This window comes from Ptychodera flava, chromosome 11 (assembly GCF_041260155.1).
Source record: "Ptychodera flava strain L36383 chromosome 11, AS_Pfla_20210202, whole genome shotgun sequence".
Lineage (NCBI taxonomy): Eukaryota > Metazoa > Hemichordata > Enteropneusta > Ptychoderidae > Ptychodera > Ptychodera flava.
Genome location: NC_091938.1, coordinates 1893098 through 1911249, shown reverse-complemented (window position 1 = coordinate 1911249; position 18152 = coordinate 1893098). Strand labels below are relative to the sequence as shown.

At 35.5% G+C, this 18152-nt stretch overlaps 1 protein-coding gene across 11 annotated transcripts in view; it reads left to right on the top strand.

Annotated features, from left to right (window-relative positions):
- Positions 1 to 18152, top strand: part of LOC139143243 (epidermal growth factor receptor-like) — a 108164-nt gene that overhangs the window by 43838 nt on the left and 46174 nt on the right. The window contains exon 1 of one of the 11 annotated variants that reach the window (XM_070713389.1): positions 12770 to 13641. The exons of 9 other annotated variants lie outside the window; for them this stretch is intronic. In XM_070713389.1, coding sequence (XP_070569490.1) covers positions 13539 to 13641 — 103 coding nt within the window. In that variant the 5' untranslated portion in view covers positions 12770 to 13538. Of the gene's footprint in view, positions 1 to 12769; positions 13642 to 18152 lie in introns of those variants that run through there. One more of the 11 variants, XM_070713398.1, reaches the window with a different exon arrangement.

Below are 18152 nucleotides of genomic sequence, written 5' to 3'. Positions count from 1 at the left end.
CTTTCATTATCAAATAAGCTTTAATGGTGAAGTTGGATCTGAAGGAGTTAAAAATCCTTCTTTGTTGCCGGCAGCAGTGTTAGTACAGTACATGTCAAAAGTCAATAACCTGTTGCACCAGCCGAATGCCTGAATATTTTGGTTGCTATAGAGATCTTGTGGTCAACTATGAATTTGCATACCTGTTTTAATAATGTAGATTTGACTCTCAATGAATTTTTTGCATATTTGTATCACAGAACAAAGGGATTTTAGTGGTAATTTATGAGGAATTTAAAGATATGTAATGTATTTTATAGAGATACACTATTAGAATAGATCACATTTTAGAAGTTTATGGTAGATTCAGTAATATTGATGTTATATGTTAAAATGTCACTCACTACAGTGGAATAATTTGTATCATTGCAATTTTTGACAGTCAAACAAGATTATATTTGAAATATTGCGTGTGCTTGGCATTGCTAATTATGCATGTTGATGTAGTTAGAATGAGATTCAATTATGAGTTTGCACTGAAAGAGTTATAGTGACACAATTTCAGGGCTGAGATACTTATCTTCAAAGAGGTGAGGGGTGATTGTTTCCGCCATTTTTTGCAATTTATGCAGTCAGGCCTGTATGCACGTACTCAGTGTTCAGGCAGTTATCAAAAAAGAATATGAATACAAAGCTTACATGAGGAGTTATCATGCACTTTCTGAGAAGAGAACAGGGAGTCTAGTACTTCACCTCCAAAATGAAGTATATTTCCATCATTTTCAATGGTCTGGGTGAATCCATTTACTTGGAAAAAGGTATGATAGGATAAGGTTTCACACCTTCTATTTAATTATAGTTCTGACCAATGAAAGGCAAGCTGTTAGGGTTGAAAGTGAAGTCTCCATTTGCAGGAGTGATACGCATGCGTCACTAGATGGTTGACCTACTTTCATCTAGCACTTAACATCCAAGTTCAGTCGTAAACATGTTTTATAGATGTCACTAACAGATGAAATATGTTGGCAGTCTGTTGTAAATAAAACATGAAATGTGTGTCCCAAATGCAAATCGGCAAAATTGAGATCCTACTCTAGATTATCCTGAGTGTTAGAGATAAATGCCAAAGTTAATATGAGGTGTCCCCAATTGACATTAAAGTGCATCGAGTGGTTTACCAGGTCCAGTATATGAGTGCTGCACCTTAGAAAATGCACAGATTGGCTGATTAGGTAGATCGTTTCCCAGTTGTAGCATTAATTCTTTGATTCCTTGCAGCCTACACAGCAAAACCTGACAACACGATCATGACAGTGCCTTCAGGAGTGTTTAACTGTCATGTGATGTTCACTATCATCATGGAATGTGTTGTTAGGGTTTCAATCATGTGATTGACTGAAAATATCCCAAGTTTTTATTACATTGTGTTCTCTTCTATCCTTTTCATTCTTTTTTTGAAATGCAATTTCACTTTCTAATACCTTTGTAAAATTTGTTGATTTTTTTCCCATGCCATATGTATATATGGCAATGGAAGCTATTCTTATAGGCTAGGAAAATGTCTGTATGTATGTATGTCTGTATGTCTGTATATCTGTATGTCTGTATGTCTGTCCGTCAACATCAAAAACTCCAAAACCGCTGCACATTTCATCTTGATATTTGGTGTTACATGGATGATGGGCTGTAGATGAGATTTTGTTCAAATGAAGTTGTTATTGCCAAAATATGCAAATTAGTGCCAAAAAAGGCGTTTTTGGTAAAAAATCTCCTTCTTCATAACCGCTGGTCAGACAGCTTTGATATTTGGTATACAGGTCCTTAGGGATAACCCAACTTGGATTTGTTCAAATTGTGATGAAATATGCAAATCTGTATTTTTAAGGAATTTTTTTGTCATTTTTGGTCAAAAATTTATTTCATCAAAAGCGCTTGTCTGACAGCTTTGATATTTGGTATACAGGTCCCTAGGGATAGCCCAACTTTGATTTGTTCAAATTGTGATGAAATATGCAAATCTGTATTTTTAAGGAATTTTTTTGTCATTTTTGGTCAAAAATTTATTTCATCAAGACCGCTCGTCTGACAGCTTTGATATTTGGTATACAGGTCCCTAGGGATAGCCCAACTTGGATTTGTTCAAATTGTAATGAAACAAGCCAATCTGTATTTTTAAGGAATTTTTTGTCATTTTTGGTCAAAAATTTATTTCATCAAAACCGCTCGTCTGACAGCTTTGATATTTGGTATACAGGTCCCTAGGGATAGCCCAACTTGGATTTGTTCAAATTATGATGAAATAAGCAAATCTGTATTTTTAAGGAATTTTTTGTCATTTTTGGTCAAAAATTTATTTCATCAAAACCGCTCGTCTGACAGCTTTGATATTTGGTATACAGGTTCCTACAGATAAACTAAATATGATATACAGAATATATGATGAAATCTGCAATTTTGTATTTTTGGTGCAATTTTTGCCATTTTGGTCAAAAAATGTGTTTCTCAAAAACTACTTGTCTGATGCCTTTGATATTTGGTATACAGGTTCCTGGGGTTCTCTTAGTGTGATATAGTGAAATTTGATGAAATCTTCAATTTTTGTATTTTTGGGTCAGTTTTTGCCGTTTTTGGTCAAAATATTTGTTTCTCAAAAGTTACTCATGTGATAGCTTTGATATTTGGTATACATTTTTATACATAATTATAATGAAATCATCAATTTTGTATTTTTGCAGCTAATTTTGCCATTTTAGGTCAGGCCATCCTGAAATGAGCTATCAAAGATCTCAACCTTCTTCATCAATACATATGTCACAAAACGTTGCTCTCTTCATAACACAGCAGAGCTCTGTCGACCATTGGGTCGTTTGTTAGCTCCCATAGCCATATGTATATATGTTTACAAGTTTACATTTTATTGAAAATCTCAATAGCCACTGAGCAGAGCAGATTAGATGAAAAATTAGAATGTAAGTAGTTTGGGCTGACCTGAAATGATTGTGCACATCTTGGGTCAGTATCTTGGACTTGCTATTTTTCATGAATTTTTTTGTAATTTTCTCCCATTTTTGGTCAAAAAATCTTCTTCTCTGAAACCACAAGTCTGATTGATTTGAAACTTGGTATGGAAGTGCATAGGAGTGACCTTTCTCAAATCTGGGCAAATCGTGGTGAAATTTGCATATTTGCATTTTTTGGCTATTTTTTTCATTTTTGATCAAAAATTTTTTTTAACTCTGAAACCACACGTCCGATTGAGTTGAAACTTAGTGTAGAGGTTTTTACGGGTGACGTCAGTAAGATTTGATCAAATTCTGGTGAAATTTGTATAATTTTATTTTATTGGGGGAATTGTTTCTATTTGTGATAAAAAAATCTTTAGGCTTGATTTTAGCTTGTTTTGATAACTATATGGGAGCGACCAGTGACATTGTCACTATTTTTTTCCCATGCTTTCTGTTAATCTTGCCATGGGTTTTTCTGCCAACTTCCCACGTGCTCATTAAATCCACTAAAGAGTGACAGAGAGAGGAATAAACCTGATCCCAAGGTTGATTAGAACAAAGATTTGCCTTTTACGACTTTTTTATGCCCATAAATAGACCACATCTAGGTGCACACAGATTTCAAAAGGTGCAGTTCTTAGAACTTTGCTGGGTTGCTGGAAATTCCAATTAGTGGTACCATGGACTGATGAAGTAGGTAGGAAAGGGAAAGTTGTCAATATGAGGAAGTAAAATTCTGAGTGAAACGCTTTCTTTTCTCAAATCACAGCAAAATGAATAAGAATAGTTTCTGTGCACGTAAAAATTTAGTTGTTGTAGAACTCAATAGAAATAAAAGGTTACTGCAAAGTACTATGCATCTTGTGGTGAGCATGTGTGCAACTCAAAGAGGGTCAATGGGATAGCGCCCTCTATAGGCCACTTTCAAAATTCTGTCGTATGCACAATGTTACAGTATATGAACCAATAGTGGAGTACTTATAGTATTACTATAACACAATCATGACAGTATTAATAGGTAATTCAGTTTTTGCTTCCAGGATTTATGTTGCAGTAGTCTAACTGGTACCATTAACCCAGAATCTCTCTATCCTATCTGCTTTTTCAGATACTGCTTTCATACATAGATGCAGCATGCAAACCTTTTCTCTCAGTATTCAGCTTAAATAAAGTTACAAGTTCGATTTACTATAATTTGGATAAATTGAAAACTTTTGAACACAAATATGTTGTTTTTATCGTTGTTGGTAAAATCCGGATCCAACCATTGAAGAAACTTACTTCAATCCCACTTATTGTTTTAATTTTTCAGTCTTTGCTGAACAAATTGAGCCGTATATTAATTTATAGAATTCACCTAAAACAAGTCCATAATAGACAAGGTGCCATTGTGGATTTTTGTTACAAGCTACTCAAAGCACTTCAGCTTTCTTAACCCGTTGATACAGTTACCTTAGATGAGATCTTTCTGAAGGAAAACAGAACATCCAAGTTCCTTCAATGTAGGAACAAAAATGTTTGAGAAAATGTGTGTTTGGCACAGATTTATGATGTTATTGGGGATAATTGATTCCATTTGTATCGTCTGTACACAGGTTTAAAGATTAAAAAAAAACCCTAGAAGCTGAGACTAATATTTTCACATGATACCTTATTAGAATGATCCGTTCAAATATTGTTCATGCAAACCCACATGGATATGATAGAATTAATGCAAAGAATGCTTTTACTGCCAAGAAGTTCATGCAAAGACCTCATGCTGCAGTGTTCTGATAGGAGCATGCAAAACAACTGGATCAATAGCTGCTTAAATTTTAATTAGAGAGATTAGAACAAAATCTTGTCTGTTTGTATCTATTAATCTAAAAAACAAATATCTAGCAGGTGCTTGTGTTACATATCTTTCTCACTGAATTTAATTTGGTTGAACTGTGAGATCAAACTGTTATATCAATGTGATGTTTAGCAAATTTTATGAAATCATACTGATTGTATATTGTGAACTGTCATGATGATTAAAACAGATTGATCAGTTCCTGTTATTGACACCACACTTTCCATATTTATTTATTTTATTTTATTTTATTTTATTAATAATGACTTCCACAGCCGAGGCCATTTATGGAAGACTGTAAGTAAAAATACAGATACAGAGTTAAAGCAAGAAGACAAGACGAACAAACTTTAACAAATACTGAGAAAACAATGTTTTAAAACATTTTTAAAACCATTTAAATTTACAGAAAAAGGATCAATGTCATTGTATTCGTTTAAAAGCAAATTAAATTGTCTCGGAATTCTACTAAAAAGAGAGTCACGAACACTACCAAATGGCACATGAAACAAAGTAGTACGCCGAGTTGAAAACCTTGGTACATGAAGACTAAAAAATGAAGCTAAAGCATTAACATTAAACTTTGCATTTATGCATTTGTATAAAAATATATAATCAAAAATAGTCCTCCTTGATTTTAATGACTGTAAATTGTAAATATTGCACAACGAGTCAATGTCATCACTGTAAAAACCAGAAATTCTTTTATGAAGAAATGTTAAAAATTTATGCTGTACTCTTTCAATTCTATCAGACTGGTGTTTACTAATACTGTTCCAAATAACAGAAGCATATTCAAGCTTAGACCTTACCAAGGTAAAGTACAATAATTTTAAAACGTGCACACTGTTAATACAATGGCTATTCCTCATAATAAAACCGAGAGCTTTTCTAGCACCTTGAATCATGTTATTTACATGGTCACAAAAATTTAATCTTTGGTCAATAATAATACCGAGATCTCTCATGCTACTGACTCTACTCAATGCATGAGTGTCGAGTTTGTAAGGGAAAATATGAACATTTCTTTTCAATGAAACAGTAATGCACACTAGATTTGAAAAAAGATGATTTATAGATAATTGATGCAGAGTCTGAGAATCTTTATGGATTAATATTTAATCGATCTTAAAGAAGGCAGTTGTTCAAACCATGCAAAAAATTGAATAAATAATTCTGTACTTCATGAATGTTTGCTTGTTTGCTGATTGGACTCATGAAGCTATCTCAGGGTTGTCACCGTCAGTTCACAAGGGACCCTTGATTTGTTCTGTTAGATAAAGTAAATACAAATGCTATACATTGTCTGAACTTTGCCATATTGGTCAGAGAGAGCACATTTCATCTTGATTAATGAATGCACTTGGGTGTTACTATTGTAGAAGAGATCAACATATTGGATGTGGTATGCACACAAAGTTGATTTCCTAGACCCTGTAACCCTAGACCCAGAGTTTACCAAATCAATTAAATCTTTTACCATGGTATAGGTACAGGTAGGTATTAGACATAGTAAAAATCTGGACTGTTTTTGTACAGCAGTTGTGTGAACATAAGTGCCTTTCTCGTAGAGAAAGGAAGGATAATATAAGGTCTTTGAACCCAACAAATGTTTTAATCATATTCTGGTAAAGTTCACTGCAGTAAGAGTTTTTTATTTGCAAGGAAATGTCACATCAAGGAAAATATAATAAAATATAAGATTATGTCTAAATGTACGTCATCATACTAGGCTATGAATGCTGAGTACACTGATTTATTCTGGTACCATGTGGTAATGGTACCAGAAGGTTAAATTTCAGCAGGCGAAAAAGTGACCTCTGAAAATAGGTTTCAGATGGTTGACCTGCATGGACTCAGATGAACTTTGACCTGTGACATCTCTCTGTGGTCTGGAGAAACTAGAGAAACTGACTTACGTAGCAACATTTAAGATTGGATTACAGGCATGCTGAGATGATGAATAACTAGAATTGAAATTTTTACAGAGAAATTTACAGGAAGAACGCAAGTTTCAGGAAACAGTACGACGTCATTCTCTCCATGTCCATCAAAAAACAATGAAAAGTGTTAAAAAATGTCTCTAATAAGTTGTACATGTAACAATTGTGTGCATCTGTATTGACATTTTAATTTCATCATTTTCATGTCTGCTAATCAGTGGGTGGAACTGAAACATACTGGGTCCATGCTGAGCTCATACAATTCCACATTATGTTAGGGTGTATGTTTGTATTGATTCGCCATAAAAGGAACCTCCAGTCTTGTGTGCCAATTTCTAGTGACCCAGTGTTCTACAGCTGTGTCAATCTGTGCTCTTTACAGGATTTATGAATTTTGAATTTGTCATTTCATGATGCAAAATGATATGAAAGCAATTAACTATAGGAAGGGAATGATATATACAGCTCCAATCTTACATTTTCTTGGTATTAATGACTGGTTGTACCTACATTGTATTACAAACCTGTTTACGTAGAAGACCACATCACTGTAACAAAAGAGCATTCTGTAGTCAGGAAGTGTTAGCAAAGCTGTAATGTTGTACACCCATGCCTGAGTGCCTGTATGTGCTCACATTCTTGCGTATAGCAACTATCTACTGCCCTCTATGGAAAGGATTGCGTAACCTTTGTTTTTATAATTTCCCTATGTACCTTTATTTACTGCAGAATCTCAAAGAAATTAGGTTTCACATGTTTTACACTTCATAAGTGTTATACTTTGTAGATGTTCAAAATTTAAATATTTGTGAAGGTTATTCAATATTTACAGGAGTAGAGAACCTGTTAATGACATTTTTCCTCGTAAGATATATTTGCTCAGGTTTTTGTGATAATTACTGAGTTATCAGGGGTGACTCTTTTGTGCTACCCATCTAGCAAACTTAATTATACATGAAATTTTCTGCAGCACATCTTTTACAACAAGGCTGACTTATTTGCCTGCTTCAATAACCTGTTGACTTAATGAAGACTGCCAGGGTGCAGACCGTGTTACTGAGATGAGGCTGCCCTCTATTGACCAACCTTGCCACACTCTACCAGCTTTTGTTTTTATAGGCCATTAATTCCAACAATGGCAGGAATAAATTATAGAGGGTGTTAACCTATAAGCACATACGACTTTTGCCTTTTCAAAGTAACCATTATTTTACAATCCCATGTGACTTGATTAAATCGTCAAATTATTCAAATTCACAACTCTGGCTTACTGTGTCGCACACGGCGTTGCCTTCTAGATAGTACTGAAGTCTCACTCAGTTCTACCATATTTGCTTTGATTTAATTTACAATTTTCGAGTGTTAAGTCAAGTGAATATCAATCCTTGATTGAGTATTTGCAAAATCATCAAATGATTTAAGTATTTATCTGAAAAACAGCAAAGGTTGATGGACATTCTTGTGTTAAACTTTGAATTTCAAAGATAACTTACCAACTTTGTGAAAACGATATGTCAACAAAAGTTTTATTATAATAGCAAATCTTTAGTGAAAACAGAAACAGGTGGTGTTGTTTGTGACTTTGTGTAAACGTAGCCAAGGATGATATGAAAATCAATTTTTAACGGTGATTGGAATTAAGGAATGTTGTTTAGACTATCCTCAAATGCCGTGAATTTTTCACTGTGGCTTTCGTTATCACTTGATTGACTTCAGGTATGCAAATCAACATTTGAAATGCTGATTTTGTCTCTCTGTTATGTCATCAAGTGTACGGATCTCACTACAATGCATAGTGTGCTTACAATGGCAAAGCAAACAGAAGAAATTTATAATTGCTCAGTGACTTTTCCTACCTCGGATTATTCTCGTTGTTTTACTTTTTCTATCTTTCCCGAGGGCAAAATGAAATCATGTTTTAAAAGCGGATTTCTCAGTGTATTGGTGTTGTTTTATTAAAGTCACATAATTTTTTCCACTTTTTCCTGAAAAAATTTTGAAAATGGGTCAAAACACAGTTTACATAGTTTAGAGCAGCAGGAATACTTCTGCCATTGACTTTCACACTGAACTTTGGCTGAATTCTTGATGTGAAAAAAACTTTCAGTGGACACTTTCGTTTCGCGTCACTTGTCTAGCGTCACTTGTCCATGTCACACAATACACTTTGGTAACAAAACACAAAGCTAGACAAAACAAGACAAGGTCACTTGGAAATGTAGCTTATCTGTTACAACACCATTTTGCAGACTGAGTATTGAATGTGTGTTCAACTTGCAACGTATGTTACTCATTGGGAGGGGTGGTTTTACTCAGCATTGAAATATGCATAAATTATATATTTTCCACTCATGGAAGATTAATTTTGTTTGATACTTGAAGCATTCAGCAGGTTTCAATTTTGAGAGCTCTTTATTAAACCCAAAAGGACAGAATAGTCTCGAAAACACTCTATGAGGCTGCATTCATTTAACCTTAGCAAAATCAGATATGTCTGTGCGTCTTGCAAGGTGTAATCTGTCATCACCATGGCAGACATATGTAATTGTTGCTAGGAAAGGAACAGAACTGATTTGATAGGTTATGTGAATTTTATATTTTAACTAAATGATGGCTTGCTGACAGAAACACAAGGAGGGAGAGAGGGAGAAAGAGGGGAAGGAAAGAGGGAGAAAGAGGGGAAGGAAGGGGGATTGAAGGAGGGAGAAAGAGGGGAGGAAAGAGGGAGAGAGGAGAAAGAGGGGAAGGAAGAGAGGGAGAGAGGGAGAAAGAGGGGAAGGAGGAGGGAGAGAGGGAGAAAGAGGGGAAGGAAGGAGGCGAGGGGGAGAAAGGGGAAGGAAGGGGGAGAGAGGGAGAAAGAGGGGAAGGGAGAGAGGGAGAGAGGAGAAAGAGGGGAAGGGAGAGAGGGAGAAAGAGGGGAAGGAAGGAGGGAGAGAGGGAGAAAGAGGGGAAGGAAGGAGGGAGAGAGGGAGAAAGAGGGGAAGGAAGGAGGGAGAGAGGGAGAAAGGGGAAGGAAGGAGGGAGAGAGGGAGAAAGAGGGGAAGGAAGGAGGGAGAGAGGGAGAAAGAGGGAAAGGGAGGAGGGGGAGAGGGAGAAAGAGGGGAAGGAAGGAGGGAGAGAGGGAGAAAGAGGGGAAGGAAGAGAGGAGGAGGGGTAATTTTAGTTATATCTTTTGGTATCAAAAATCATGCCAAGATATAAAAAAACCAAAAAAAAAAACATAATGAATACAAAAAACGGTTCTCAGTGAGGTTTTAATAAACAACAAGATGAGAAAAGTAAACATCAGATCTCAAGAAGACATAAAAAATAAATTGACATGAAAAGTATAACAAGGAATCAAATATAAATAATAGTTTGGTGCTGAAAGTACAATATTTTAACCCTGAAGCATACTTTTCCCTAAATCTTTGATTTGACATCTGCTCTATAAACCCAAACATGTACAGCACTGTTAATCAACAGGTGGTTAAAAATACTGTATTTTATTAAAAATATTGATGATTGTATTTCACAAGCCATTGAATGATTATGTTAATGCACAGTTTCTTGCTTTCATGAAGAAAATTACAACATTCAAATGAAGTGTTTTATCCAAATTATTTCTATTGCTGTGGTTTTATCATTATTCGGACACTGAATGAGAAGGAAAATGCCAAATCAAAAATGACAGATCTGAATTTTTGTCACTTTAAAGTTATTTCATTTGATAAATGTACTCTGTAGGTGCCTGAATATTGTATATTGCAAGATGTTATGTGTTTTATCTTGATTAATTCATATAATTTATCGTCCACCTTTCCTTACTATTTACAAATTGCACGAGAAATGCATTAGAAAGATAAATTTTGTTTTGTTGTCAGGATCTACAAAATTGTTTTCGTGTGTTTATACCAGGGACCATATGCTTTAACTTTCGTGATTTGAAAAATAATTGCTAACATTGTTATGTTTCCCATCAATTTGTTTAAATTTACTGTGAAATATAATGCCAGATCTGTGCTAAATCTGATAGCTAGCAAAGAAAACACCATTTTCAGAAGATGATTTGATTTGGCAGTGAAGGGACTTCATTGTTGTTGGGTGCTGGAGTGACAGAAAGACATAACTACTGATAATTTGCTGCCCAGGGTTGCCTTTGTGGGCCGTGACTGCATATGGTTCCATTAAAAACACCAATAACTTATATCAGCATGTATGCAACCAAACTTTTCAATAAAGTTGAGCCTGATGATGATTATTCAGATGTACAACAATATAATAAAATAAGTTGCCTGATATTGTTTAATTGACTCTATTTGCCACAATAGATAGACTTTTTCTTGACTTTTTCCTTTCATAAGTTTTCACTTAGAATAAATTGGTACAAGAAGCTCCCAGAGATGATCTAAACTAAGGTGCTAAACAACCTGGTGTTTCATGCAAAGAAGCGATCAGTGACACTGTGATGCTTGTTGCTTTGTTATGTAGAGTGTATGTAGAAATGTATCTACCTTTCAACTGTCAGCTCATTTGTAATTAAAACTTGCCTGCAGCCAACAGGGTCCAAAGCTTTCTGAATAATCTTTCTTTCAATCCTGAATGACAGATAATAATATTATTTGCTTACATAACCCGGATTACTGGTAACTTGATATTTATTCAGTTTGTAAACTTACACAACATTGTATTTCATTGTATTTTAATGGGTGTAGCCATTGTTTACATTTTGTAAATAATAATGTTGAATTACTTTAATGCGTTAATGTTAATATGAATATGCACAAAAACATGTCAAAATTCCATTTCATAAATGCATGCATACTTGCCACACCAACAAAGCATTTTCACACAAAAAAAATTGCCATTGCTGCTTGTGTAAGGTTAGGAAATCTCCATGATAATAACCCACTGTTTTTTTGTAATCCTTGGAGAGACACGTCATTACTGCACAGATGAAGTGGTTCTGTGTACAGCCATTGCATACCATTTTCAGTTGAGATTTCCGGACAAGCGACTGTACATTGTCATAATTTTGTTTTTGCTTCATCTTTGGATCTGCAGAATGTTTTTCTTAACTGAATGTTGGCTTCCATCATTCTGTGAAGTAGATTGATTGACCTTTTTAGTTATTTCTCCCAGAAAATTGTGTCTGTACAACGTCGATTTATGGCACACTGTCAGTGTTTTGTTAGGATCCAGCAGTGTTTAAGGAAGGTGGTTCGTACGCGCAATTGTTTGACGTGGTCCGGAAGTCAACATAGTGAGAGTGTGCCGAGATGTGCTTGAAGGCTGACGTGTGCGATCAGCAATGCATTAAAGGATAGATTTTAAGTTTTAGTGGCGTTTAACTCCCATGCCTTAATTAACATAAACTCCAAGACTGGCAAACAATGGAAAGTAATCAAACAATACATTTAAAGGGTTAAATACATGCAGGTGATGCGTTTAAACATGCCAACAACGGCCAAATCATCCAAACATCTTCGATTTCATCAACAGAATTTTGATATTATTTGGATATCTAGGCCAGTATTCCTTTGTGTTGCATTCTATACTGGCCATGTTGTGACATGTATTCCCGGAATTCCAGAGCCCAGGGTCGATGAAAAACAAATTTAGAATAAAACAGAAGACTCTGTTGAAAGTGAAATGTGATACAGTAGTTGATGCAGAAAGAGACAAAAAGTTTTACTTGTTATGCATACTTTATGTTAATTGTTATGGCAGGAGTATTTTGTTGTCCAACATTCACTGAAGTAGAGGCACTGTAAATCAAATCTTGAGTATTGGATATTTTGCATTGAGTTAGTCCTCAGAACACCTCAGTGCAGCATGTCTGAATTGGAAGGCAGTGCCTATGCGGTTTTTAGACTGATAAACAAAGGAGCTCTTTCACAAGACAATTAACTATAGGTTTGGCTAATGAAAAGGCAATGGGTTTGGAAGTAGCTTCATCAGCATGTGAAATCACATCTCAGGCTTTCTGAGGATTTTGACTCACCTAGGGGGTCTGACCACTCAGGTGTATGGGTATTGTGGTTTAGTGAATGAAAAAGGCAGTTAGAAGCTTACAAGTAGTATCGAAGGATGTACGTTAGCTTTCTCTGATTTGTCTTCGGAAATATGAGCAAGATGTGATAGAGACAGTTTGTGCTGAAGAGAAGCGATAACACTGCCAGATGAACCACTGCCGTTACCAACCAGTACCAGCTTTACACTGCCGTGTAATTTTTTTCTCCTGAACTTTTTTCGCTTGCGTTGAACACTGCCGTCAAGTTGCTGCTGTCTTCAATTGCTACCTTGTATTGTAATGAAGATCACATCTCATTGAATGCAACATTTTACCTCTACGTTGTATCATTGTTTTGTCAACATCACTATTCTGTCTTCTCTGTTTACAAACTGCAAGAAGATTACCTCCCAGAGTACCGATGCTTTGATGGAACCTGTTCGAGACTTTTTACCATAACTGATGAAAATTGTGGTTTTTTTCGAGAATTATCCTTCAAAGTAGAAATTCTGCCAAAGAATTTGACAGCTTCGACCTGCCAACAGGTTTAAACCTGAACCCATACAAGCTTTGTCACTGCCAAATACTGCCAAATACAGAAACATTTATTTTTCCTGATCACTGCCATATTGTGATGAACAGTTTTTCTGCTTCTGTCAAACCCAATCAGTGTGTCTTGACTCAAGTAACTTTTTACATCTGCTAAGTCGCAAGACTTTATTGACTATCGTGAAGAAAAATCGTGCCATTTTTTTAAACGTGCCGCTTTGTAAAGAAGAAAGAAGATGAAGATTCCAGACGTGACACACCAATTCCCTCTCATAGATCCTGAGTTTATGTCAGAACTATGTCGGAATGGCACCGGACATTTTGTTCCCACCTGCTCAGGTAACAGATTTTAATCACTTTGTTCTCTCTATCATATCCCAGATGATTACCCCTCTTGGGACGCGATTTCCCATTTGTATTCCATTTTCCATTAAATCATCACGGAAGAGGACAAGGAATTTGGATGGAACTGACCCGCTGATCAATCAGTTTGCGCAAAGTTCAGACATATCCATTTAATTGAATTTTCCAGGTCCTTATCCATCCCAAAGGTTAGAATTCATCTCTCTTCATTTGTCAGGTGTAACTTGACGACACACCATAATTCTGGAATTCGTTCCCAGAAAAACGACAAGCACTGTTTGCTGTCTTCACAGAACACTGATCACTATAACTCTCGGCGTGATAAATCAGCTTTCACAATCATTCCTAATGCTCTGACAGAAAATTGACAAATATCACACTAACAGGGTTCACAGCCATGAAAATATGAAACTATAATATCATTAATTATCATGTCTTGATGGACAGAAACCAGTGTTTTTTGTCCCGGTATATGTTACTCTGTGCCTTTGATGTACAATGTTATTGTGGGCATTGGTTCCCATAATATGTAAACACATTACTGTATTAATGTCAAAGATCAAAATAAACATACCTTTTCATGAAAGGTCAGTTTGGTTAGTCAGAAATTGAAATAAGTTGTGACTCAGACAATAATAAGCGTTCAATATGCTGTTTACACATTTTTTCCAAAAGAATTATTTTTTTTTGTTTAATTCTTTGACACTAATGTCATGATATTACAATGTATAGGTATTAAGGGAGACAGATGATCAGTTATGTAAGATCCTGTTTGTGTGGAATCTTTCGCAAATTGTTCCTGAAAAATGTAATCATATTTGTACATACAATTAGATCTGATTCTGCTCCAAAATGCACATATCACATGATATACTATTGATCTGCTTTGGAAAAAATCATTTGAGACGGAAATTTAAGGAATTTGAAATGTCTCCTTCCATGGCTTAATGTAATTGATGATAGTGTTCTATTGATCAGTGATTTTATTCACACTGTTTGTACATCAAGTTGATCATCATATTTAGAGAAATCAAGGGATGGTTTCTGTGGCAACCAGTGGAGTTAAAAGTCTAGCGATGTTCTTGTTGCTAAGCTACATAGGGCTTGTCAAATTAATCAGCAGAGGTTGACTTCCTCCAAGTGGCTCTACTTAATTCTTCATTGTTACTTTACGTGTCAAGCAGCTCCCTGACATTTTCATTTCATCTCTAGCTAGTATTAGGGAGTCTATTCTTCCTAATTCTAATGATTCAGAAATACGCCAAGGTGGAAGCCCCCATGCACATCAAAATCATGAATGAAACAATCTTTTATAGTTTATGGGTCGTCGTTGAAATGAATGTTGATAAACTGTCAAATAGGGTGTAAATTTGTGAAGTTGATGTAACAGTTGCTTGAGTCAGTCCGAGATTTTCACAGACAGAACTGAGCACTGAAACTCTTACAAGAAGTGTGTCGGATGAAGAATCACACCATATTTATCAGTCATCACATTTCAGTACAGAAAATGAATTGTCTTGTCTCTTGTCATCCACTGACATCCTCATTAGCCGGATCATTGCAGAAACTCTGTAACCTCATATATAGTTGGCAAACTTCAAAGTTACCTAGGAAACCCACCACAAGTAGCAACAGTTTTAATTAAGTTTTAATTATCTTCCTTAAATGACAAAGATCAGTGCTGGAAATAAAACAATCATGAGAGGGTTTTAACTCTGCGATTCATGAATGATTTGGGGCTGTGCTCCCAAATAAAACTGAAGGCTCGAACGTAAAAACCCTTCTTTGAAAATCAATGAACACACCCCCTCCATACGTAACAATAGCGGGTTGACCATTTAGTCTCTAATGAGGTTCTGGTCAACTTTTTATCATGAAGACAATTTGAATTTGAACAACGGCCTTTGAAGTTTCGATGCGTGGGAGAAACAATCTCGATTGTGATCCCCAAGCTAGTGTTAGGAATTTTCTTAACAAATGCAGAATGGAAAAAAAAAGAATGGAAAACGATCTGCCTAGAACTCAAGCCGCAAAAAAGGTACTACAATTGTAGAGAGTAGGTTTTCAAGCATAATGAGATCTTTTACATTGTTTTTACTTCTGTTGGCACACTTTCCTCAAGAAGACTCAAATCAAGTGAAGTTTTCTGTATATGATTTAATCAGGTAAATGCAATTTGTTGTCAGAATCAGATAGAGGAACACAACTCATGGGCATTGTCTTTAGGAAAAGAAACGCAAATAATGACATTGATAAAAAAAAAGATGGTGTAGAAAGTGTTCAACTACCGGTAATGAAAGACAAAGCAAAGTCAGGTGATCCATTTTCTGACAAAGCCTAAAGATTTAAACTCATCACAACTAGCTTTGGGTTGTTACTGTTCTTGACAAATCAAAAAAACTGCTCAGTTTCTTGTTATAGTCCAAAGGTAAATAGTACCTGTTTAGTGTTCTGTATGCCAACACAACAATGTATCATAAATGTTTGATATCAATCAGTGCTTTTTACCAGTGAGTAGGCCAAGGATAGACTTCAGATTTTGTGGTTTTGACGTTTGAAGAGTAAATGAATATTTCAAAATGTTGCAACAGAGCACGATTCAAAATGAGAAAACTACAGCACTCGGTGTTATTGTTGTCTGTTCTATCTGCTGAGAACTTTTGAAGAACGATGGAAAAATGATCGCTGACTTTTCAGTTTGCAAAGCAAAGTATTTCTTTCAAGCTAATTGGCTTCAGAGCTTAGGAAGATAAAATGTTTGGCAAGTGGGTAACTACTAATTACTGCAATTGATGTCAAATAAGCCAGCATGCCCACTCACGTCACAAATCACCATTGTCCGGACACAACTCTCTGTTACTGGTTGATGGTCTTAATAATCTACTGCCATTTCCACACTGCAAAAACACCAAACAGCTATTATTTACACACAAAACATTTATTGGATGATGTCTGGGTCATTTAATTGTACTAAAAAAGGGCATAAATTTCTAATTAACAATTACAGATATGTCAGGCAGATTAGTGGTGTTTTATCCCGTGATTTATCACATGGCATTGATGGGGATTACCCGTATAGAAATGTGTTTCACCACAGATGTGAAATAGCATGTGTCTATGGTTTTACTGAATCATAGATATAAAAGATAAAATCTACTCTGATACTTTGACCTTTTAAACTGGTAATTATACTACTTGTATAGCACGGAGTTGTCATTAGGTGTATGAAAATGACAGTGCCGCTGTCAAAACATCCAGAATAATGATAATTGAAAGCCACACTGTTCTGTCATATGGATCAGCGTGGATTGTCTTTGTAGCACAGAAAGTGTATGATGTGAAAGGTGGCTATGGACTAGCAAGCCATATGTTTTGTAAATGACAGGTTGGAATGGTTGTAGCTACAGGGCTTGTGACTTCTGTAATTTTTGGCCAATATTTCTGTGAAAACTCCGGTGACATCGCTACTCATTGAAGTGTTGCAGAATTGCATTGTGATTGAAATAGTATGTGTAGCATGATAGTGTCGGAATTCAGTGTTCTGTGACTTCCAAATTTTTGTACAACATCATTGTTCTCAAGGCAAAGCAAGGTCTTTGTTTAGCCAAAAAGGGCTGAAACGCTTTCACCCTCCCTTCATTTTAGTTTTCAGCAAAAAAACAGTTTGCATTTATGTGTATTTGCTAACATTTTTACGTTTCAAGACACTCCAAGACAGTCTTTGTCAGGTAAAACTTTGGTTGTTATGTTGGCTTGATGTTCAACTTTTCTTTAAAGGATTTGTAAAGTTTTATGATATGCTTGGAGTGTTTGAGTGTCTGAAGATACAGAATTCTGCTTAGCCCACATCACCAGTGACTGAGATGAATTCTTGTAGATTTGCAACTAGAACATCTTTCATGAAATTCACCGCAGTATCAAGAAGTCCAAAGAAGAAGAAACAAGACAGATTTGTAGCTGAATACTGGGATTATTAATATTTAAAACTGCAAAAACTCAGAAAGAATTTTGATTTGTTTTGAAAAGGCTGTGATATTCATAGATTTGAACCATAGATTTCATGATGTTCCACAGCAACTAACATCTCTGACTTTGATTAGAAAGTGCATATCAATCATGATGTGTTTCAATATAAGAAAATCTCAGTGAAATCTCAAGTGTGCCATCATTTATTGTTTCATTTATGATAGTGTCAAAGAAGTGTCTCTCAGAAGACGTGAACTAACAACTCACAGAGTTGTGAAGGAATTTCTGTACTTTTTTGAAACTTCAGGAAGTAGCTCAGATCAAGAAAAAGTGATTGTACTACTGTAAAACGTGAGATCAGTGGATTACAAGGAGACAATGATCCACCATTCAATACAACTTAAACAAGAAATTTGACTTACAGAGGAGTCAGACAAGCTTCATGCTTGAACTTGACCTTGTCTAAAGAAAGGTCACAAAGACCTGAGTGTCGTATTACTGACTGTGTTTACCTTAATCTG